General features: G+C 39.2%; 1 protein-coding gene across 3 annotated transcripts; it reads left to right on the top strand.

Annotated features, from left to right (window-relative positions):
• Positions 1-608: 608 nt before the first annotated feature.
• On the top strand, positions 609-14353 carry LOC127423855 (zinc finger protein 366-like). 3 transcript variants are annotated; one of them, XM_051668510.1, is made up of 5 exons: positions 609-737; positions 4401-5546; positions 7891-8082; positions 12431-12605; positions 13090-14353. In XM_051668510.1, the coding sequence occupies exons 2-5, from the start codon at positions 4491-4493 to the stop codon at positions 13464-13466; spliced, it is 1800 nt and encodes a 599-aa protein (XP_051524470.1). In that variant the 5' UTR covers positions 609-737; positions 4401-4490; the 3' UTR covers positions 13467-14353. The 3 variants fall into 3 exon arrangements, with proteins under 3 accessions (XP_051524470.1, XP_051524471.1, XP_051524468.1); XM_051668508.1 differs by lacking the exon at positions 609-737 and adding an exon at positions 2244-2352; XM_051668511.1 differs by lacking the exons at positions 609-737; positions 7891-8082 and adding an exon at positions 2241-2352.
• The last annotated feature ends 9507 nt before the right edge of the window (positions 14354-23860 follow it).

A 23860-nucleotide genomic window follows, 5' to 3' on the forward strand; every position in this document is an offset into this window, starting at 1 on the left:
TAGCATATTCAGTCAGGAAAGGTCTGATTTTCCTGATGTTTTAAAGCGTGAATCTGCAAGACCGTAAGGTAAACGGATTTGCCGTGCTGTCCATAATGGAGGGGCTCAAGCACAGGAACAGGCGCCCCAAACTATCTAATTAAAGCAAGAAATAGACCATTTAAAAAATAATAATATTTGGTATAGGCATTATGAAATATAAAGGTCCAGACGGGGAGGTGCCAGAAGAATCGTCACCGGTGCGAGTAAAGCAGTTGGAGTTACACATCAGAGAGAGTTACACATCAGTCTACTGCAACAGCAGTAAATATTCCAGATGTACTTAGAACTGGACTGTAGTGGACGCCATTCACCAGAGGGTTAAAATGGAGCGCATCATGAATAAACTGAATGACTTTCCATTGTTATCCATGCAGAGACTGATGATAATGAAACAGGAATTGATTGTCTCTGGTATGATGTACTTTATCAAATCTAAACATGCGTCCATATGCATGTGTGTCCAGTCCTCACAGTCCTGCAGTATTTCGAGGAGGAATGGAGATGTGTATCTAGTGTTTCCTTATTTTCGAGCAGGAAAGCACAGGCTTGTTGACTTCCTCTCCTCCCTTCCTTCCTTCTGTGCAAAGGTACTCATCTGAAAAAAGAGAACAAAGTGATTCTTCCTGTTCTGTGTCTTAAGTCACTTCAAATGCTGTTTGAGCGGGTCATTGTGATGAGCGCAGGGCATGCGACAGGTAAGAGACACGGGCCGCTGCCAGCCTGATAACACACACACACACACACACACGCTGGGTTGAGAGTTTATCATTTGTGTTTAACGGCTCATTGAGCGCCACGGTTGGAGATGATGATGGTTACAGGTGCTGTCATGTTGTGTGCAGTTATGAACTGATGTTAAAAAATTTTTTTGGAAACTTCTGTAGTGTTCTTCACTGTTGACAGCATCAATGTTTTGGTTGGATACTGACAGCATAACTTGAGGACGGAATAAAATGACTTAAATATGCCTGAATTCCAGTGTCAGAAATAAACTTTTACATTAAGCACCAATATTTGCTCCCTGGTTTTTATTTCCAGGGCATTTTTTTTTTGTTTTTTAATTTTTTTTTTTACAAATTTATTACCTAAGAATTCATTCTTACTCTAAGAATTACATCAACTTTCATTTATTTATTTTTTTCCATAATCTGTATAACTAGAATAATAAAATATTTAGAACTCTATCAGAAGTTACAAATAAAATAAATAAATAAAAAACCTAGAAGAAATCATTACGAGGACGTTTTTTTTTTTTTTTTTTACCCCATTTTGAATTTCGGGGTCATTTTCCTCATTTTTGCTGGCATTTTTGCCCTGAACCCCCTAAATTTCTGACCCTGCTGTATTCATACAAATAATTTACTGTATATTTTACATTCTCTATGTTCCATAACAACTTAAATATACTGTACATACTTCTTTTTCCTGATAATATACATACTTTTCTTAAGGAAGTTCTGAATGTTTTTCTTTTTCAGTGTATATGTCCCTGCACTTCAGCTTTTAGCTTCATATTAATCTGCATTTATTACTAATGCAACTCACATATTGTGTTAAAGTTAAAATGCATTTTAAAAGGGATAGTTCACACAAAAACCAAAGTTCTATGACTTTATTTTTTTCTTTCTGTAGAACAAAAAAGTAGGCAGAAATGTTAGTCTCAGTCACCATTCACTTTCATTGCATCTTTTTTACATACAATGACAGTGAATGGTGACTGAGATTCTACCTAACATTTCTGTTTGTTTTTCATGGAAGCAAGAAAGTCATGCAGGTTTTAAACAATATGAGGGTGAGTTAATGATGATGGAATTTTTTATTTAATAATAATAATGCTTTATGTATAATGAAAAAATAAATTAAAAAACATAGGGCATTACAGAACACAATTCTGTATAGGGCATTAATCTGTTTCATATAGCTGATTAATAAACTGACAGATTTTCACCAGGTCAGTTTGAAATGCCAGAGAAAAACACAATAGGGCCTGGGTAGCTCAGCGAGTATTGACGCTGACTACCACCACGTCGCGAGTTCGAATCGCGAGTTTGGGTGTGCTGAGTGACTCCAGCCAGGACTCCTAAGCAGTGAGTAAGCCGGTTGCTAGGGAGGGTAGAGTCACATGGGGTAACCTCCTCGTGGTCGTGATTAGTGGTTCTCGCTCTCAATGGGGCGTGTGGTAAGTTGTGCGTGGATCGTGGAGAGTAGCATGAGTCTCCACATGCTGTGAGTCTCCGCGGTGTCATGCACAACGAGTCACGTGATAAGATGCGCGGATTGACGGTCTTGTCCTCCGCCACCTGGATTGAGGTGAGTAACCGTGCCACCACGGGGACCTACTAAGTAGTGGGAATTGGGCATTCCAAATTGGGGAGAAAATGTTTTTTTGTTTTCACCTGCTCTAGATGTTTATGTCAGCTGTTATTACCAGATATATTATGATCATTATGAATCTGTGCTTTAAGCATAAGTATTTAAAGTTCTGATGCTGTTCGCATTCGTTTAGTCCTGTTTCAATCAGCAAATACTGTAAGACTGATAATATTTCTGATAACTGATGAACCTCTGAGACAGTTTGACTATGTTCTACTAGGAGGACAGTACAAGTAAATGCTTTGTAATGAAAATGAGAAGTTCCTCTGCTAATGAAGTGAAAAATGAACTTAAAGAGAAGTAAAAAAAAAAAAAAGAGAGAAGAGAGAAGTTAATCTATCTGAGTGATCTATCAGGGTTACTCGATTTAGACCAGGGATGGGCAACTATGAAGGTCGCGAGGGCTTCCTACCAAGGGGCCGAATTACAAATCCGCACTCTAACAATGTTCACCCCCTTACTCAATTTCCTCATTATTGTGGGTAATCTATACACGGCTAATGCAATGTGCCTTTAAAGATTTGTAACATTTTTATTTACCAATATTTATCAAAAACTAATATAATTATTTTGTAACTTGCATTTTTACTAAAACATGCAGTTCACATGTACAAATTCATGTTCAATTGACAAGCGATATATTTCAAATTTAAATTAAGAAAATTAATCTAATTTGCATTGTCTACATTTGCAACACACAAAGTAACACACAGTCAGGATTCATACAACTTTTCTAAATTTGGCTAATTCGTATGATATCGTGTGACTGCACTCATTTGAATCCCTACGATTTTCACTTCAGCCAACAACGTTGCTGGAAATTGTTTCCATCTAATACGCAACAATTACTTGCTTCTGTCACACACAACAGCTTCCTATCATGTTTACACACTCTACTGATTGGATAAGTTTAGATAAGGGGTTTGGGTAAGGGCATAATATTAATAAGTATGTCCTTATCGCCTCGTGCGCGGAAATCGTGCTTACTTCTGCATTAGACATCCGTGAATTTGCACGTGACAAAGTCGTACGAGTTTATGTGAACAGCATCGTGCTAGGCCATATGAAATAGCCAACTCGTAAATTATGTACGACTTTTCATGAGAGCAGTTTGCACAAATACACAAATGAAGACAACATTTCCAACCCCACCTCATAAAACAGCTTATAGGTATTAGTTAAAATCTAAATATTATCATCAATAACAATACTGGATACAAGAACATAACATTTCAGTGCATTAATACAAAACATTTCAGCACCACAACACATGCATGGAGCGAACAGTCCTGTGTGTCAGAGAACACTCACACTATTCGCAAGAATTTCAACAATCAGACCTCAATCAGCATCTCAATCATGCATTTCTTTAAAGTTTCTCCCTCTGACAACAACTTTTTTGTTTTTTGCAAGCACGAGCGAAACACCATTAGATGTCTTTGGTGATTCTTGTGCTGTCACGGATTTCGTAAAAAGTTTTGATGCCTTTCACCCTTTACATATGTGAGGAGAGCAGCTCTGGTGTACATATCTCTCATACTGCATGTCTCTTTGATCACTCTTTGTATTTGCAAATCAAATTGAAATCTTTAATGACAGATTTCGTATCCAGGCAAACAAAAGACATGGGTTCCCCCTGCGTCCTCAGTCTTGTCCGACAGGCTGCATTTAATGACAGTGCCAAACTCCACCAGAACCAATCTATCTAAAGCAGGGATGGGGCAACTGGCCCCAATCTATATAAAGCAGGGATGGGGCAACTGGCCCCAATCTATCTAAAGCAGGGATGGGGCAACTGGCCAGTTTAGACAGATTGGTTCTGGTAGAGTTTGGCATTGTTTTAGAGCACTAGTGGCTGGAAGCTTAAAACAAAGCCGCGTGAAGATCTTGAGAACATTGACAGTTTGCTTTACAAACAAGTAGGTGTTTGACTCAAAGTTCACCAATTCATCTGCAATAAATCTTTCTGCAAACTGTTTTTACAGGCAGGTTATGGGCAAATCCACAACTGAAGCTCTATGAAGCAAACCAATGATCTGAGAAACTCTAATGTGTAGGAACCAAAGAACTTCAATATGGATTTAAAAGACAATGATGGCAAACAGGCAGATGATTGCACCACCAGAACCGTTGACCTCTCTCTTCTTCCATACCCTCTCCCTCATCCCAACCTGCCTCAACCCCACCGATATGCCCCTGGCATGATTGACCTCAACAGACTGCGACTGCATCGTGTTATTGGGCGGTATGATGGCATAAAGGTAAAACAGGAGATGGTAAAGCCGCTGCCGCTGTGGCCCGCATCCCCTCTGCTCGTGCACTCTCCATCACCGTACTTTTCCCCATTCCATCCAAGTTTAGTTCCGTTCCCCTTCCTCCTGCCCGGCTCCATCCCGCATCTCTCCCCGAACACTTTCTACCAGAGCGAGGCATTTTGGTATCGCCGCAGAGGTCAAGAGGGCAGCAAATCCACTCTGACCAATGCTGAAAAACCTGGGTTGAGTGTCCACGTCGACGACAGCTACTATGTCGATGTAGGCCACAATCAAAAGCGCTGGAAGTGCCGCATGTGCGAGAAATCGTACACCTCCAAATACAACCTGATCACGCACATCCTGGGCCACAGCGGCATCAAACCACACGGCTGCACCGTCTGCGGGAAGCTCTTCAAACAGCTGAGTCACCTGCACACGCACATGCTCACTCATCAGGGCGCGAGGCCGCATAAATGCCAGGTGTGTCATAAAGCGTTTACACAGACCAGCCACCTGAAGAGACACATGATGCAGCACAGCGACATCAAACCCTACAGCTGCAACGTCTGTGCACGCGGTTTTGCGTACCCCAGCGAGCTGCGCGCACATGAGCTGAAGCACGAACGAGGTCAGGAGAACATCTGCGTGGAATGCGGACTGGACTTCCCGACACTGGCGCAGCTGAAACGGCACCTGACAGCGCACCGCGGGCCAGTCCAGTACGACTGCAGTGAGTGTGGGAAGAGCTTCCAGTATCCGAGCCAGCTGCAGAATCACATGATGAAACACAAGGACATTCGGCCGTTCATCTGCAGTGAGTGCGGGATGGAGTTTGTCCAATCACATCATCTCAAACAGCACACACTGACACACAAGGTAAACAGATGACAGGACACTGATTTTAAATGAAGTTTATGTAAAACTTAGGTTACCTTAACCCTAACCCAGAGTTTAACCTAACCCAGAATTTAACCTAACCCTGAGCTTAACCTAACCATAAGCTTAAACTAACCCTGAGTTTAACCTAACCCTGAGCATAGCCAAACCCTAACCCTGAGCTTAACCTGACGTTGAGCTTAACCTAACCCTGGCCTTAATCTAACCCTGACCTTAACCTAACCCTGACCTTAACTTAACCCTGACCTTAACCTAACCCTGACCAGAGCTTAACCTAACCCTGAGTTTAGCATAACCTTGAGCTTAGCTTAATGCTGACCTTAAACTAACCCAGAATTTAACCTAGCCCAGAGTTTAACCTAACCCTGATCTTAGCCTAACACTAACCCTAAGCTTAACCTAACCCTGAGTTTAACCTAGCCCTGAGATTAACCTAATCCTGAGTTTAGCCTAACCCTAACCCTGAGCTAAACCTAACCCTGAGCTTAACCTAACCCTGGCCTTAATCTAACCCTGACCTTAACCTAACCCTGACCTTAACCTAACCCTGAGCTTAACCTAACCCTGACCTTAACCTTAATCCTGAGCTTGTTTCACACATCTTACATCAGCACAGTGAATAAAAAAAATCTTACTCAGTATTTTGTCTTATTTTCCAGTAAAAATAACTTGATAAATACCCTTTAACTTAATAACTAAACAAGATACAAGGACAGGAAGAGCAATTAATTTTATAAAATTGTTTTGCATTCCCTCGCAATAACTTTATCCATCCCTTATGGAAATTAAGCATGTTTTTACTGCAGTAAACAAAGTTGTACTATGATATTCATGGTAAAACCGTAGAAAAGTAGCAAAACTAAAACTATGGTAATGAAATTCATAATTATTTTGTCAAAAAGAAAAAGAAAAAGAAAAGGGTAGTTTCACTATAGTAACACCATGGTTCATTTGTGGTACATGTACCATGGTTTCTAAAACCATGGATCTCACCACAAAAATGGTTACATGGTTACTGCAGGTTTACTATAGTGAAACCATAGGTCATTTCCGCAAGGGCATTTTTTTTTTTTATTTAACGATGGTGTTACTATAGTAAAACCGAAGTAACTGGGTTTTTTTATTATTATTATTTTGATTATTACCAGTTTTTGTTTTCCTGTATTTTTACTATTGTTGACTATAAATATCAATATGGTTACTGTAGTAAGACCATGGTAAATTTTGTGGTTAGTATGGTTTTACTACAAATGCTATAGTTCAGTTATGGTTACTGCAGTTAAGCCATGGTTAAAGGAATAGTTCACCAAAAAACATAAAAAGAATATCTCAGCTCTGTAGGTCCATTTAATGCAAGTCAACAGGGTCCAGAAATTTGAAGCTCAAAAAAGCACATAAAAGTAATCCAGTGGTTTAATCCATGTCTTCAGAAGTGATATAAAAGGTGTGGGTGAGAAACAGATCAATATTGAAGTAATGGCGATATGCACGAAGAATGCGAATCGGTAAAAACACAAGAGGAACAGCGCTTAGGAGGGCTGTTTGAAAGTGGAGATTGATAGTAAAAAAGGGACATGTCTAGAAGGTAACCCTCTCGTTGTCAAGATTCTCGCGTATGGGCATTGTGTTGATGCTTTCGCCACTCTCACGGGGATGTGGCGAAACTCACGAATATTAATTAGGTTTGGCACAGTAAAATATATATATTTTTAATTGTCTGTTTTGATAAATAGTCATTCCTGATGAACATTCAAGCGCTCAAATATTTCACATAATTCATGTGATAACTTCAGCTCTAAATCTGCTACTGTCTGGTTCAGTGAGGAGTCTATTTTTGCTGCACATAACTAGCAGAAAATAAGGTGTAAATGCACCTGTCTGAAAAGCATGTCTGTCTTGCTTGATTCAAGTGAAACACGCAGTGACAAACACACAAAAAGTTTCTATTCAGAAGATCTGACTGATTTAATCTGTCCCTGTAAATTAATTACTATTTGGATGTAAATGTGACCCTAACACTAACTCTCCTCTTGTGAATTAAATTTAATGATGATCAAGTTTCTAATATGTAGTTTTCAGTAGCTCATTCCCAACCATTTTATAATTTATATCTGTTATTAAAAGAAAAGCTCAATGTGGTAACCCAGAAATCACTTTATTTTCAGGATAGAGTTGCAGTTCTGTTACGCAGTATAGAAACACTCTCAGTGTGAACACTCCATGTGCGCCTGCTGTTACATACTGCAGACACAAGAAGTGTGAAACAGGCCTGTGACTGTCTGGAGTCTCATGGATTATTTGTCTCTATCTGTGTATCGTTTAGGGGGTGAAGGAGCACAAGTGTCGTATCTGTGGCCGTGAGTTCACGCTGCTCGCCAACATGAAACGCCACGTTCTGATTCACACCAACATCCGGGCGTATCAGTGTCACCTGTGTTACAAGAGCTTCATCCAGAAACAAACACTCAAGGCTCATATGATCGTCCATTCGGAAATCAAACCCTACAAATGCAAGGTCCGTCAGTGAGTAAACTGTATTTAATTTAATAACTACAAGGTGGCCTAAAAAAAACAGAGCCAGCATGTTTGATTCATATTCATACTCATATTTTAAAATGCATAGGAGGCCTCTGGAGTCGTGAGTTCAAATCCAGGGCGTGCTGAGTGACTCCAGCCAGGTCTCCTAAGCAACCAAATTGGCCCGGTTGCTAGGGAGGGTAGAGTCATGTGGGGTAACCTCCTCGTGGTCACTATAATGTGGTTCTCGCTCTCGGTGGGACGTGTGGTGAGTTGTGCGTGGATGCTGCGGAGAATAGCGTGAAGCCTCCACACGTGCTACATCTCCGTGGTAATGTGCTCAACAAGTCACGTGATAAGATGCGTGGATTGGCAGTCTCAGACGTGGAGGCAACTGAGGTTTGTCCTCCGCCACCCAGATTGAGGCGAGTCACTACGCCACCACGAGGACTTGGAGCGGATTGGGAATTGGGCATTCCAAACTGGGGAGGAAAAAAAAATGCATAGGAGGCATTTGCACTGTTTTTGCCATACTCCTGCGACTTTTTGTAAACAAGAAAATGACGTCACTGTGAAGTAATCGTGAGCAACAACTACGTTTTCAATGGCAGCAAACTTGGAAGAAGGATACAATCAAAAATGATCCCGTAATCCCGTATGACTTTTTTCTTTTTACTGTAAAACACAAAAGAAGATATTAGGCAGAATCCTAACCTCAGTCACCATTCACTTTCATTTAATTGTACCATAGATATGACCAACCCATCTTGGCTGTTTTGAATGCTTGTGACCCTGTGCTGGGATGGGTGGGTGAAACGATGACCAGATACGTTTTTTGGCAGTTGAGTGTCTCTTCGTCTGTAGGAAGGATATCGCTGCATAAACTGAGTGTGTAACAATGGCTCTCTCGTCCCCCGAGAACAGACCCGCAAATAGATTTCATCTCGCTTTCTCTCGTGCTCAGGAGCACTTCCTGTTTTCTCACGGTCCGGTCGGACAGTTTACAGTCCCTCTCTCCTCCTGAAAGAAAGGAAAGGACCACCCTAATAAAAAAAGAATGTAGAGGAAGGACAGCAGAAGAGGAGTGCACTTTACAGAACTCGTTCTGTGAGACGACGACTCTTCTATTTTCGGTGTAGTAACTCGTGAGAATTCCTTCAGCATTCCTCAGAAAAACTCTTGTAATAAACACTTGATTATGGTTAAATCTACTTCACTCTCTATTGTAAGTTTATAGTGCACTAAAATAAAGCAAAAAGCCATAAGAGGCAGTGTGTTACAGTGATTTTACAGTAACGCGGATATGTGGTTTTCATAGGAACAACATAAGGCAGACTCCCTTAACTGTGGTAAAATTACTGTAAAACAAGGCCTCTTACTGCTTTTAAAAAAAACAGCTGCAAAAACAATACAATAAAAGACACAAATGTTCAATAATTAGGCGTAGTTAGAATTATTATTAATAATTACAGGAATAAACAACTCTTTTGCCAAGTAAAATACTGTAGCTCATTACTAATTTAAATGGGCATCCATGTGACTCGTGTCAGCATTACCGAATACATATAATACTTTTTTTGCCATCTACCTCAAAAAAAAAAAGAAAGTGAAATGTTACAACCCCCATAGGTGGGGGGCACATTGTAACAAGACCATATAACAGCTTAACCACCCCCCCCCCCCCCACCCCCCAACAACTGTATCTGATCTAATTAAAAAGCCTAGAAGATAACCTACATTTTCATGTAAACAAAAGCCATTTATTAACTTTGTCATATATAATATAGCAATAATTTTGACACTTGACAATAAATAAACAACAAAGCCACAGCACTGACTGAAATAATGCATGGATTGATGACAAAACACACACACACACACACTCCCGTACACACACACGCATTAAGGGGAATTATGTAAATTACATATCTGACTACATGGAATTGCATATAGTTTTTTGTAATTGGGGCACATTGCAACGCAGTGTTACAACATGTCCCGTTGGCGCAACTGGGATTTAAACCAGGAGAGTATTTACTGTATGTTCCCAGGGTCCTAAGTTCCCCATTTCAATATTCTGTTAACACATTAACCCTCCTATAGTGTTCGGGTCAAATTTGAACAGTTTTTTGTTGTTGTTTTTTCTCCCCTTTTCTCCCCAATTTGGAATGCCCAGTTCCACTTGCGCTCTAAGTCCTCGTGGTGGCGTAGTGACTCGCCTCAATCCGGGTGGCGGAGGACGAATCTCAGTTGCCTCCGCGTCTGAGACCGTCAATCCGCGCATCTTATCACGTGGCTTGCTATCCGCGGCATCCACGTTCAACTCACCACATGCCCCACCGAGAGCGAGAACCACATTATAGTGACCATGAGGAGGTTACCCCATGTGACTCTACCCTCCCTAGCAACCGGGCCAATTTGGTTGCTTAGGAGACCTGGCTGGAGTCACTCAGCACGCCCTCGATTCAAACTCACGACTCTAGGGGTGATAGCCAGCATCAATAATCGCTGAGCTACCCAGGCCCCCTTGTATTTCATAAATATTAACCCTAACCCTATAAATCTGTGGAACATAGGACCCTGGGAACATAGGAATTAACCCATTTAAACCTGGCTGGTCACTTATAATGGCTATCTGAGAATTAAAAGACTATGTAAGATGCTAGCTAAAAGACTAGAGATTAAAATGATACCAAGTTTGCCTCATTTTAAATAAACAGTAAAAACAGAGATGAAAATGTACTTTCATATGAATTTTTACTTTTGCTACTTTAAAATTAACCTTTGGCGATATCTTCCAAAGTTTTTTGAATTTTTCCGCAATTTTTTGTATCTACACAGTGTCGTTTAAACAAAAGAAGTTTCGCCTTACCAGCATGTGTGGAAACGTTTAAACCACGTGTGTGACAACTAGCCCCGCATTAGTTTGTGCCCCATGCTCCCCTAACTATGGGACAGAACACACACTGGGCTAAACTAACCCAGCAAATTAGGTTGTTCATTTTAACCCTGCAAATGGGTTATTTATTCAACCCAAATAATGGTTCATTTTTACAGGAATGCTGGGTAAATTTGATCATTTTATCCTTTAAAAAATATTGTAAAATAAACCACACCGTAAACAAATGTGCAAACATGGTAGCTCCTTATTTTGGATTAATATAAATACATGTAATAAGTACATTTAAACTCATTTTACAAACGTTTTAAGAAGCAGCATGTAGGACAATAAAGTAAAATTTATAATTAATGTTAAATACACTAGGCATTAAAAACATTAAACGCCCACTGTATTATTAAAGGGATAGTTCACCCTAAAATGAAAAATCTCTAATTTTCTCACCCTCATCCCAGATGTGTATGACTTTCTTTCTTCTGCAGAACACAAATGAAGATTTTTAGAGGAATATTTCAGCTCTGTAGGTCCATACAATGCAAGTGAATGGTGACCAGAACTTTGAAGCTCCAAAAAGCACATAAAGGCAGCATAAAAGTAATCCATACGACTCCAGTGGTTTAATCCATGTCTTTAGAAGTGATATGATAGATGTGGGTGAGAAACAGATCAATATTTAGGTCTTTTTTTACTCTAAATATCCACTTTCACATCTGAAAGAAAAACTAAACAGGTGCCACATGTGGTGCTTCTGAGTTCTGGTCACCATTCACTTGCATTGTATGGACCTACAGAGCTGAAATATTCTTCTAAAAATCTTCATTTGTGCACTGCAGAAGAAAGAAAGTCATACACATCTGGGATGGCATGAGGGTGAGTAAATGATGACAGAAGTTTCATTTTTGGGTGAACTATCCCTTTCCTCCCATTGTAAGTGTCTCACTGGAACACAGATTTGTGCTTTTTTTAAAGAAAAGGAGGAATGAGTCATGATTAATTTTTGCAGTAATCAACATTATAGCCACAAATGCCATTAATTGAACTTAAGTTAAATTGAACCCGGAATATTCCTTTATTATAGAAGGTACGGTAACAGGTGTGCGTTTATGGGCTTTTTACAACAGTTTTTATATTTAATATAACAGCACTGGGATGCTCCACTTGCTTGTGTCCGTTACACAGAATTCCAACTTTAGGTTTGCAACACTGTAAACAAACTACTTTTGTCTGCGGACCAAAAGTAAAAAAAAACTGTCCATATTGTGTTAACTTGTATAAGAGCAATGCGACCCAATCACAGCTATGAGTCTGAGCTTTGATAGGAAGTCCTCAAACAGTACATATATGCTAGTCATTAGAAATTAATCTATAAGAACATTACACATTCTGACACACGTTGTGTCAAAAGCATTCTTATAGGTCAAAGTCTAAATAGTTACTCTCTTCACAGCTGTGTGGAAAGCAGTTTAACAGAATGCATAATCTCATGGGCCACATGCACATGCATTCTGACAGCAAACCCTTCAAATGTCTTTACTGCACCAGCAAGTTCACTCTGAAGGGGAATCTGACCCGCCACATGAAGGTCAAACACGGGATCATGGATCAAGGACTGGATGCTCGGGGTAAGACGCTTCAGCAGAACACTAATCTTAATACTCTGGAAATATGCTGAGTGACTCCAGTCAGGTCTCCTAAGCAACCAAATTGGCCCGGTTGCTAGGGAGGGTAGAGTCACATGGGGTAACCTCCTCGTGGTCGCTATAATGTGGTTCTCGCTCTCGGTGGGGCACGTGGTGAGTTGTGCGTGGATGCCGTGGAGAATAGCCTGAGCTTCCGCGGTAACGCGCTCAACAAGACACGTGATAAGATGCGCGGATTGACGGTCTCAGACGCGGAGGCAACTGAGATTCGTCCTCCTCCACCCGGATTGAGGCGAGTCACTACGCCACCACGAGGACTTAGAGTGCATTGGGAATTGGGCATTCCAAATTGGGGAGAAAAGGGGAGAAAAAAAAATTGAAATAAATAAAATACTCTGGAAATATTGTTTTGTTTGTATATATTTTTAATTATGATAATGTTCGCTGTCTTACTCTCTCTGGAAAGTGTTCAGACGTTGCGGGCGATTGTGTCTCTCGGGCCCGCTGCGGATTCTGTCCCGCATCCGTCAGGAAGAGCCCTTCGATCTGTCGCAGAAGGCCCAGGGGCAGCTTCGCCTCTCACAGTCGGACGGTGAGAGCGTCCGCGGTGGGAGCTCCAGTCGAGAGGAAGACGAGGACAGTCTGTACAGAATGAGCCAGTACAGTCCTGATATCTACAACCCAGCGCTGGAGGCCAGACAGGCCGATGATGAAGATGATGGGGAGGACGAGGAGGCCCATGATGAGAAGAAATGTTATGATGACCAAGAGGAGCTCCAGAGCAGAAGTTACTGTGAGAGTCAACAGAGCTCCGTCTCTGATGCAGAACTCGATGCACACTGACAAACACACTGTAAATGACCATGTTTATAGGGACAGTTCACCCAAAAATTAAGATTCCGTCATCATTTACTCACCCTCATGCCATCCCAGATGTGTGTGACTTTCTGTCTTCACCAGAACACAAATGAAGATTTTTAGAAGAATATCTCAGCTCTGTTGGTCCATACAATGCAAGTTTTTAATTTGTTTTATTTACAGTATACCTTTATTTACCAGGTTAGTCTCTTAAGACTGTGTACCTCTTTTACGAGAGAGTCCTGGCCAAAATGGCAGCATAAAACATTGTAACAATAAACATGAAATACACAAGTAAAAACAAGTATACAAAATTTGGTAAATAAAATAAAATTAAGATTAGGCTAATTATACATGAAAACATTGACACTCGCCGAAGTTGCTGTCTAAAAAGTCTCCGAATCCTAAATACATTTAAAAGCACTAGCGTTTGTTAGCTTTGTTGAAGAACATTCCAAGATAAAGGAGCAACAAATGAAAAAGCTTTCTTTCCAAACTCAGTCCTCATCTTAGGGACTAGGGCACATAACATTTCATCAGAACGTAGGCTATAGTAAGAGTTTGTATGAATATTAACATGTGTTACAAGATATGTGGGCAACAAACCTATTAGTGATTTATAAATGAAGGTGTACCAGTGAAAGACCCCATGCACAAACATAGAAGGCCATTTAACATTTGCATACAAGATACAATGATGAGTTAAACCTCCACATCCAGTAATACATTTTAACACACCATGGTAAACTGCATCAAGCTTCTGCAATGAAGAAACACTAGCATTCCTATATAAAATATCGGCATAATTAAGAAGAGTGAATGGTGGCCAGAAAGCTTAAAAAAAGCACATAAAGGCAGCATAAAAGTAATCAATAAGACTCCAGTGGTTTAATCCATGTCTTCAGAAGTGATATGATAGGTGTGGGTGAGAAACAGATCAATGTTTAAGTCCTTTTTACTATAAATTGCGCAGTAGGTGACGATATGCATGAAGAATGTGAATCAGTAAAAACAAAAGAAGAATGAAAGTAAAAGTGAAAGTTGAGATTTATAGTGAAAAAAGACATTAATATTTACCTGTTTCTCACTCACACCTATCATATCTCTTCTGAAGACATGGATTAAACCACTGGAGTCGTATGGATTACTTTTATGCTGCCTTTATGTGCTTTTTGGAGCTTCAAAGTTCTGGTCACCATTCACTTGCATTGTATGGACCTACAGAGCTGAAATATTCTTCTAAAAATCTTCATTTGTGTTCTGCAGAAGAAAGAAAGTCACACACATCTGGGATGGCATGAGGGTGAGTAGATGATGAGAATTCACTTTTATTTAGTGAAAATGTGTAGAAATCTATGAAAGTATGTTGATTTTCAGAAGAGTAGTATGTGTTTTAATAGTACGATTTCATATGGTTCAGTGGAAGTAATATAATTATAAGAAGCAAACTGATTTTGTCTATTTTTTGATAAAAAAATATTGATGATATTTGTAACTATTTTAAACTATTTCTGACCATTAATGCTGATTGTCCTCAATGGAGGTATCAAGTCTGACTTTGATAAATTAATTATGAATGGTTTGATTGAAAAATCACGCTAATTTTTGTATTGCTTTAAAATATATGAAAACAGTACAGCATGTAAATATGTAGGTTCTTAAATTTTTGAGTGATTTTATTTAGTTGTGAATCAGCTGCAGTATGAAAGCAAATCAGTGTTTATGTACAATAAATTCATTTAAAAAGTGACCTTTTTTTTTTTTTTTTTACATTTTAATGAACACAGAATATTTGCCACTTTTGCACAAAAAAGAAAAAAAAAACTGGTGAGAAAAAGCTTTAATTCTGAATATGGAGTAAAACTATTCTGCCAGTACATAAAAAAAAATAATAAAATTATATATATATATATATATATATTTTTTTTTTTTTTTTTTTTTTTATGAAACTGAAATGCATAAATCTTAAAATAATTTTTGAGTGATAGTAAGGGTTCCTTTAAGAACATTCTATGTTAGAACTGTTCACAACTATTATATTACACTATTATATCACAACTATAATCTCACATAAGCCAACTTTTAGTTACTCACCATAAGATATAAAACTGTTTTTTTTTTTTTTTTTTGTGCATATTTTTAATGCCAAACCAACCAAACAAATATGATATTTAAGTACACTTCATTTTAGTCTATTTTTACAGAACAACCTTTTGGACCGGTTTTCTTCCTTAAAAAGGTTAACACACTTCCTAAACAGAAAAAGGAAGTATTAAGAATACTTCACAAACCCTGATCAAACAAGCTTCTCTCTGCGCTGTGGGTGTTCAAACCCTTTACGGAAGATAACGTACTTCTCATTGTTGATGCCTATTGTTTCCCAGTTTGGTTGCGGGGGGGTTCAGTTTGCATAAAGGAGAGAGAATTGTTGGCAAGATTCATTATTTAAATCTATAATGACATATATATATATATTTATAGTGAGGTCCGAGGCCACATTGAAAATCTCTTTCATTTAATCTTAGATATATATCTGGAAAGAATTATGACAAAAAAAAATTAAGAAGAAATGTGTAATTTTTCTAGACCACTAATTATAGTAAATGCAAGCAGATTAGATAGATCATACACTTTGTACAGATTTTAACCATCAGTTTTTGTTCATGTCAGCTCCAGTGCATGCAAACGAGACCAAATAATAAGACATTTTCAAATTCTTTCAAATATTTTTATAATACTCATAACTTATTTATTTTTTCCTTAGAATAGAATGCAAAATAGAAGCTTTTTCAGGACTCAGGCTGCCTCCAGACTAAAGAGACGTAATAAAAAACACTTGTATGTTGTATATTGGTTGCCCAAGAACATACATTTCTCATATGGCGTTCAGACCTTGTTTAGGCGCCACACCTTCTGGCCGTCCTGATGAAACTCTGAAAGCAAAGAGGAAGTGCTCAGATCCTCTTCCTGTCTTCCAAACACCTCAAAGTTTCGGTCCAAAGCCTGTGAACACACACAGAATCAGGTACTGTGAAACGTCTCGGCTGAAGTGAAAGTTCTGGATGAATAAGGACAAAGAGGTTTCTGTAAATGTGCTGCTGAGAAAGGTGCACCACTATGAAAAATAAAAAAACCACACACGGTCCATTCAGTTCCACTTCTGTAATACCAGAGACCAGCGGTCTAACAGTTTATGACCGGTGTGCAGATTTAAATCCATTCCGGACAATTAACTTAATTAGTATTTATAGTCCAAACAGATTTGAGTCTTTAATTTGCTGTGCTCCAGAAAATGTCACCTGACATGTTTCAGCAGTCTAGAATGGTTTATATGAATGACTGTGAGGGGAAATGGGGTGAGGATGTTCTGTAGATGGTTGATTCTGGCTTTATTTTAATACACAGGCCTTTCCGCCGGTCACTTAATGTAAATTGTATTGTTCTTTGGTTTCTGTTGTTTGTAAAAGCAGTTGGTTCATCTGACCAAACATTTGTGTGCAGCATCATTGAAAAAGTAAATGGGTCATCATTGTATTTCCTGCATGAGACAATCTGTTATTTGAACAAACAGGAATATTCTTCTACAGTCCTTAACATTTCATTTTTTGACTTGTCTCGTTTTGGGAGGGAGTTTGTCTTATTGATGCATGTTATTTATTTATTTATTTTTTCTCAATAATTAATCATCAGAAAGTACAATAAGAAGCACAGAGACTGTACTTATTCTTTAATATTCTCAATTTATCTCTGAGTGTTAAAATGAGTTGATTTTCTGAGATCAGTGCGCCCTCTGTCGAGCTCAAAGTCCCTTACAAGGCAAGTCAGTCCACTCGGCAGCTATTTAAAAGTGCAGCTCCTGTCTACTTGAATGGGGAGAGACCGAAATCACTGAAACGGTTGGTCAAGACTGCAATCAAAGAACATTTTTAAAATCATCAGTAAACTCTGACAACAATGGTTTCATAAATTGTGCTTCTTTTTTTAGATCACGCTAAAAGCGCTATTTTTCAGGATGGTCCAGCTAATGCGCATGCGTGTTCTAGAGTTGACTGACAGGCGATTGGCTCTTTAAGGCGGGGACTTTTTTTCTACATCCGCCGTATTGGGCGTTCCAATTTCTCCCATTAATTTTAATACCAGTGCTCCATCTCGGGCTAAACAAGCTCTGGCTCCTCCGTGAAGTTGGCACCCCATATAATTAAATAATCACCAAAACTATTCCATTCGTTTGTGCTGTGTTTGTGCCGCAAAATTGAACGTTTGTGCTGGTTTGAGATATTAAAGCATTCTTTTTTGGGCTGTGTGACGTCACTCTCCACCCCATCTCGCTCAAATCACTCCTAATCGGCGCCGTTCGTTTGTGCTGGGTTGGTGACGTTAAAACAATCGCAGTAACTATTTCCTTTCCTTAGATATAGCAAGAATGTTTTCGGGAGCGGTGACGTCACTCTCCACCCCATGTTGTCTAAATCGCTCCAAACAGGTGTCATTCGTTTGAGCTCGATTTGTGCTGTTTTGTGCTGTTGAAAGAAACAGTCGAACTAATTTCTTTACATAGAAATAACAAAATTCTCTCTGTGACGTCAGTCATGAATTTACCCCATCTCGTCCAATTCACTTATTTTCTGACTCGTTAGTTTGTGCTCGCTCGGTGCAGTTTTGTTACCGTTGCTGTAATTTTTTTTTTTTTTTTTTGCTACGGCCCTGCACACGCACACACACACACACACACACACACACACACACACACACACACACACATTTCTCAATACACACATACAAAACACACTCTGACATCCATACCAACACACACACACACACAATTTTAGCTGCATTGTTTATTAAATTGTCCTGCAGTGCTCTATAATACAGCAAACAGAGAATAGGGGAAAAGCTTGTATTTGCTCCATAGGCTAAACATGAGAAAAATGGCGCCATCTGGTGGAAAATATTAAAAATGTAAATTTTGAAGACAGGGCTCTGGATTTAAAGCATAATATCATAGAATTCATGATTTTATGCTTTAATGGCACTGGGATCAAATATTGCAGTTTTAATGGGTTTCAATGGGGACATTTTTGTCCTGAAGGTCCTGAGTGTTACTATTTTGTGTACACATAAGAGTTAAATATTCTGACTGTTCCCATGAAAAGAATACTTTACTGAGCTTGGACTGTGCTAGTTAAAATGTTAAGATATTGTTTTCCTTTCATCAGGCTCCTGATAACTTAAGTAAACTTTAGTAATATCTGAAGACAAACAAGGCCAGTTTATTTCCTAATATCAAAAAAATTCTTACAGAACATATATTAGAAAATGAATAAATAATAATTGGTCCATAATTTGGCCATGAGTCTAGGAGGTTTTAGTTTGATATCACACAGTGCCTTAAAGTAAAATATTCTGCATTGAATTCAAAAGGTTCCATATACTTAGATGGTGAAAAAAACAACAACTCATAATCAATGTAAACATTAAATGCAATTAAGTAATTAAGTTACGCATTAATTAAATGCAGTTATTTAATAAACCAACTAACAAGCATGTGGATGATCGTATACATCAGTCACCACCGAAGTCCATTTTTGACCCAGGAAAAACTCTGTTAACATGAACTGAAATTGTCAAAACTTTTACAGCATTTAATAATATTGGCCAGTGTTAATTTCTTAAAATATATATGCTGAGCACTGGGTGGCACAAGTAATTAACCCAGCTAGCTTGTTTACGATATGAATTTCTGAGATCTGAATGTTTGTATTTGGAGTACTAAATTTCTTCTGTGTGCTGAGTGACTCCAGCCAGGTCTCCTAAGCAACCAAATGGGTCCAGTTGCTAGGGAGGGTAGAGTCACATGGGGTAACCTCCTTATGGTCATGATTAGTGGTTCTCACTCTCAATGGGGCGTGTGGTAAGTTGTGTGTGGATCGTGGAGAGTAGCATGAGCCTCCACATGCTGTAAGTCTCCGCGGTGTCATGCACAACGAGTCACGTGATAAGATGCATGGATTGACGGTCTCAGAAGCGGAGGCAACTGAGACTTGTCCTCCACCACCTGGATTGGGGTGAGTAACCGCGCCACCATGAGGACCTACTAAATAGTGGGAATTGGGAGAAAAGGGGATAAAATAAAAAATGTAATAAAAAAGTATAAATCATGTTTGTTCTTCAGCTAGATCTTATGAAGGAATTTATGGCCAGATCTTAAAAAGTATAATTCAATATACAGTATATCCTGTGACTATTTTAATATGAATAAATGCACAGTATTAAGGGTGTATGTTACTTGCGATGAAAGTGTTAGCTAAGATAAATACAGAAACATCTTTGGCCCCTGCCAAGTTTTCATCTGGATAATCTGGCCCCCGCAAGAAAGTAGTTGAAGAGCCCTGATCTAAACTGTCTCTGGAACTGTTACTGTTTATTAAATGATGATCTGTGAGACTTAAATCAAACAGGGCAGTTACTGACTGACAATGTATATGTGGCAAGGAGGAGGGCAGGGCCGGGCCGTGATGATGCATGCTAATCAGGCTAATCATGCCGACGAGAGGGATAAAGGCGGCCAGAGGCAACAGTTCGGGGGAGAGCGAGCCCCTGTATGTGTGTATGTCTTTTGTCTTTAAGGTTTAATTGATCATTAAAGGATTATTTACTGTCAAGCTGGTTCTGGCCTCCTCCTCTCCCTTTTACCCCACGTTACATTAGTGCCGAAACCCAGGGAGGAGGAGGGATGCACAGTCGTGGAGTCCTTGCCACTGCCATCCACCCAAAGGAGCAGGCACAGCCATCCGCTGGGGGACGGAGGAGTTGCTGCCGACTGCCTGGATGCGGAGGAACGGCCACCATCCATGAGGGGAGGAGGGGCTCGCTGCCAGCCGCCTGGAGTGGTGGAGCCATTGCCAGGGGCGGAGGAGTTCCCTACCGGCCACCGAAACGCGGTGGGGCGTTCCGTCCATCAGGGGTCGGAGGACTCGCTCCGGTCTGACCGGGGTGGAGCGGCTGTCGTCCTCCTGAGGGTGGAGTGGTCGAGGACCGGATGACGTCGTGTCAGAGAACCGGTGAGTACGTTTTTTTTTCTCTCTTTCTCTCCTCTCTCTCTCCCACTGTTACTCCGTGTTGGCCTTTCCCTCTCTTTTTTTGTTGTTGTTTTTTTCCCTCCCCTTGTCTCCCTCCCAGGTCCGAGAAGGCTGGGAAGGCCTGCCGGCATCACATTTCTTGTTGTAGATTTGTTTATTTAAAATATAGTTAGGATCTATTATTGGATTGTATTTATGTCTCTGAAAAAGTCTGCAAATGCACCTTTTACAAAATGTGTATTAAATGTATTTCTGATTTGTTATATCTGCTCTGTAGAAATCTGAAATGATCTCATCATTTGGTAAGAGACAGCAGAGGATGGTAAATACAAAAAGAACTGCATTTCTAATTTCCAAATAATTATAAAAAAATAAAAAAAAAAAAAGGCACTAAAAGAATTACTGGATTCATTCAATTCCTTACGATTCCCATGGAAGTCAATGGGGTCTAATCTGTAAACATTAAAATACTCACTGTTTCAAAAGTATAGACACAAGACATAAACAATATGTGTGTTAACATGATTTTACAGTGATTAAATCACTTACTAACCACATCTGTGGAAAGTTATAGACAATTTTACAACTTTGTTGCCATGACGACGGAATGTCATAAAAACGAATATGCTAAAATGACAGTAAAAATGGCAATTTAATCAACTTTACAGCTCAAATAATGCACGAGTTTTAACAGAAGAATTAATGTAAGTGTATAAAATTATAAACTTCACATTTCTGCCTTTAAACCCTCCAGAAATTGACCCCATTGACTTCCATTGTAAGTGTCTCACTGAAACACACATTTGTACTTTTTTAAGAAAAGGAGGAATGAGTCACAATTCATGCAGCTTGACTGGTGCAAGAACCAAATTCTAGGGTTCGATTCCCAGTGAACACATGCTGATATAGACATATTGAATGCACTGAAAGCCGCTTTATTTTAACTGTCATTGAAGATTGGGCCTTTTCTGTGTATTTCAGCTGGAGTTCGTGGAGAACATTCTCAAAGAGCTCTCGACGCTTCCTGATGGTCAGAAGTCTCCAGACGAGACTGAGAATGTCCTTGATGAAGAAGATCAACTGGAGAGCAAGACTACACAGTACATGAACCGCTTCATGGTTGGTTTTCAAGCATTTTTTCTTTTGATTTCTCTCAGACAAATGTCCTAAACACTTTGTCAATTTTCCCCACTTAAGAGTGTGTGCGATCTTTGAATTTCAGTGCGGTAAAGTTGTTTTTATATTGGACATTAGTTAGACATTCGGCTGGCAAAGTTAGGGAGTGTCTCTAAAGTGTGAAACAGACTAAGGCCGGAGAAAAACAGATTACTCTGTGGGTATAAAAACATGTGTATCTTTATCAAGATGTAACTTAATATCGTCAAACAAGTTAAGCAGAAATATATGGTACAAAATACAAACATTTAAAGCCATAAATGGCTTATTCCCAAGGATATGTAATAATGTTATAACAATGTAATGTAACTGAAATTGCATTTAACTTATAGCTTACAGAAATAAATGCATGTGAGACCTCCTATAGCACATGTATACATAACACCATTCCACCTAACATCGTAAAGTTATCATTTTTTTAATTAATTTTCATTTTTATATTCAAATCCATATAACTTCCTGGTCATGTGACCTGATGATGTCACAATGCCTGTTATATATTCACAAACACTTATAACACATCGTACATGACTTGGATTTTGGAAATATGATTTTGTGTATTTGTTATGATTTTCTTAAACGTTCAAATTCATATAACTTCCTGGTCATGTGACCAGATGATGTCACACCGCCTGTTATATATTCACAAACATTTATAACACATCGTACATGACTTGGATTTTGGAAATATGATTTTGTGTATTTTTTATGATTTTTTTGAAATGTTCAAATCCATATAACTTCCTGGTCATGTGACCTGATGATGTCATACCCCTAACATGTATTGGTTGCATGCATGTAGGATGTTGTTGGCAGAAGAATTAACAATTTCTATGCAGAATGACTTAAATACAGAATCTACACTGACTTTATCCTGATCAATTCTGGTGCCAGCCAGTCTGAATTTCTGGCATCTGGCACATCTTAACTGTATTAAATACAACACACAGATGCAGAATACACTCCTAGAATATCCCCTACAACTGGCACACACATTAAAAGAACCATTGCCATGGTCGCCATGGAAACCATGAAATCACAGAACAAAGACATTCCATGGTTCTTCAATGTAACCAACTCTCTACACTTAAAATTATTATGCTAATCATGAGGCATGTTTAGCATTTTGTGTAGCATTTTTTTAAATTTATAAAACCAGTTAATTTACATATTAGCACATGCAAGTACTTTTTAAGATGACCTGAAAAATAAAAACACTTTTTATAGTGTAATACATTGTTTTGCACAAAATGATGACAAAGCAGGCTGACTTATTTCATTAAGAAGAGAAGAAAATAATCTTTAAAATGGTAAAGAAGTATTTATAAAGTTGCGCACAAATATTATGTAATTAGTAATGATGAGTGACACTGCATGAAATCTTTTCAGCACTTTACACATGGACTGGGACACCAACAATTTATACATGGACAGCAACAAACACTTTACACGTGTATTGCACTTGGAATTGCATGTATGTTTCAAGTGCAGTTTTGGAAAGCATGGCTTTTTATCATGATAATGATCAGTCTTTAGACTACAGAACTATTGAACTAGGTAGGCCTAATCACATATGATGACGAGATGCATTCCCTAACACACTGGTGCCAGGAGAATAACCTCTCTCTCAATGTCAACAAGACCAAGAAGCTTGTGGTGGACTACAGGAGATTAGACAAAGAACACAGCTCCATCACTATCGACGGAGCACCGATGGAGAGGGTCAGCAGCTTCAAATTCTTTACAGTTCACATCTCTGACGACTTCACATTGTCCATACACCCAGAAGCTGTAGTGAAGGTGCACCAGCTGCTTATCTTCCTGAGACGACTGAGGAAGTTTGGGATGAGCTACAACATCATCAGATCGTTCTACACGTGCACTGTGCAGAACATTGTGACTGGTTGCATCACCTTCTGGTACGGGAACAGTACTGCTCTCAACCGCAAAGCGCTGCAGAGGGTTGTTCGAACATCCCAGTACATCATTGGAGGTGAGCTTCCCTCCCCCCAGGTAATCTATATATCAGGCAATGTGTAAGAAAAGCAAGGAGGATCATCAGAGACTCCAGCCATCCAAGCCATGGACTGATGGACAAGCCAAACAGATCGTTTCAAAGCAGCT

Source organism: Myxocyprinus asiaticus, chromosome 33 (genome assembly GCF_019703515.2).
Source record: "Myxocyprinus asiaticus isolate MX2 ecotype Aquarium Trade chromosome 33, UBuf_Myxa_2, whole genome shotgun sequence".
Classification (NCBI taxonomy): domain Eukaryota; kingdom Metazoa; phylum Chordata; class Actinopteri; order Cypriniformes; family Catostomidae; genus Myxocyprinus; species Myxocyprinus asiaticus.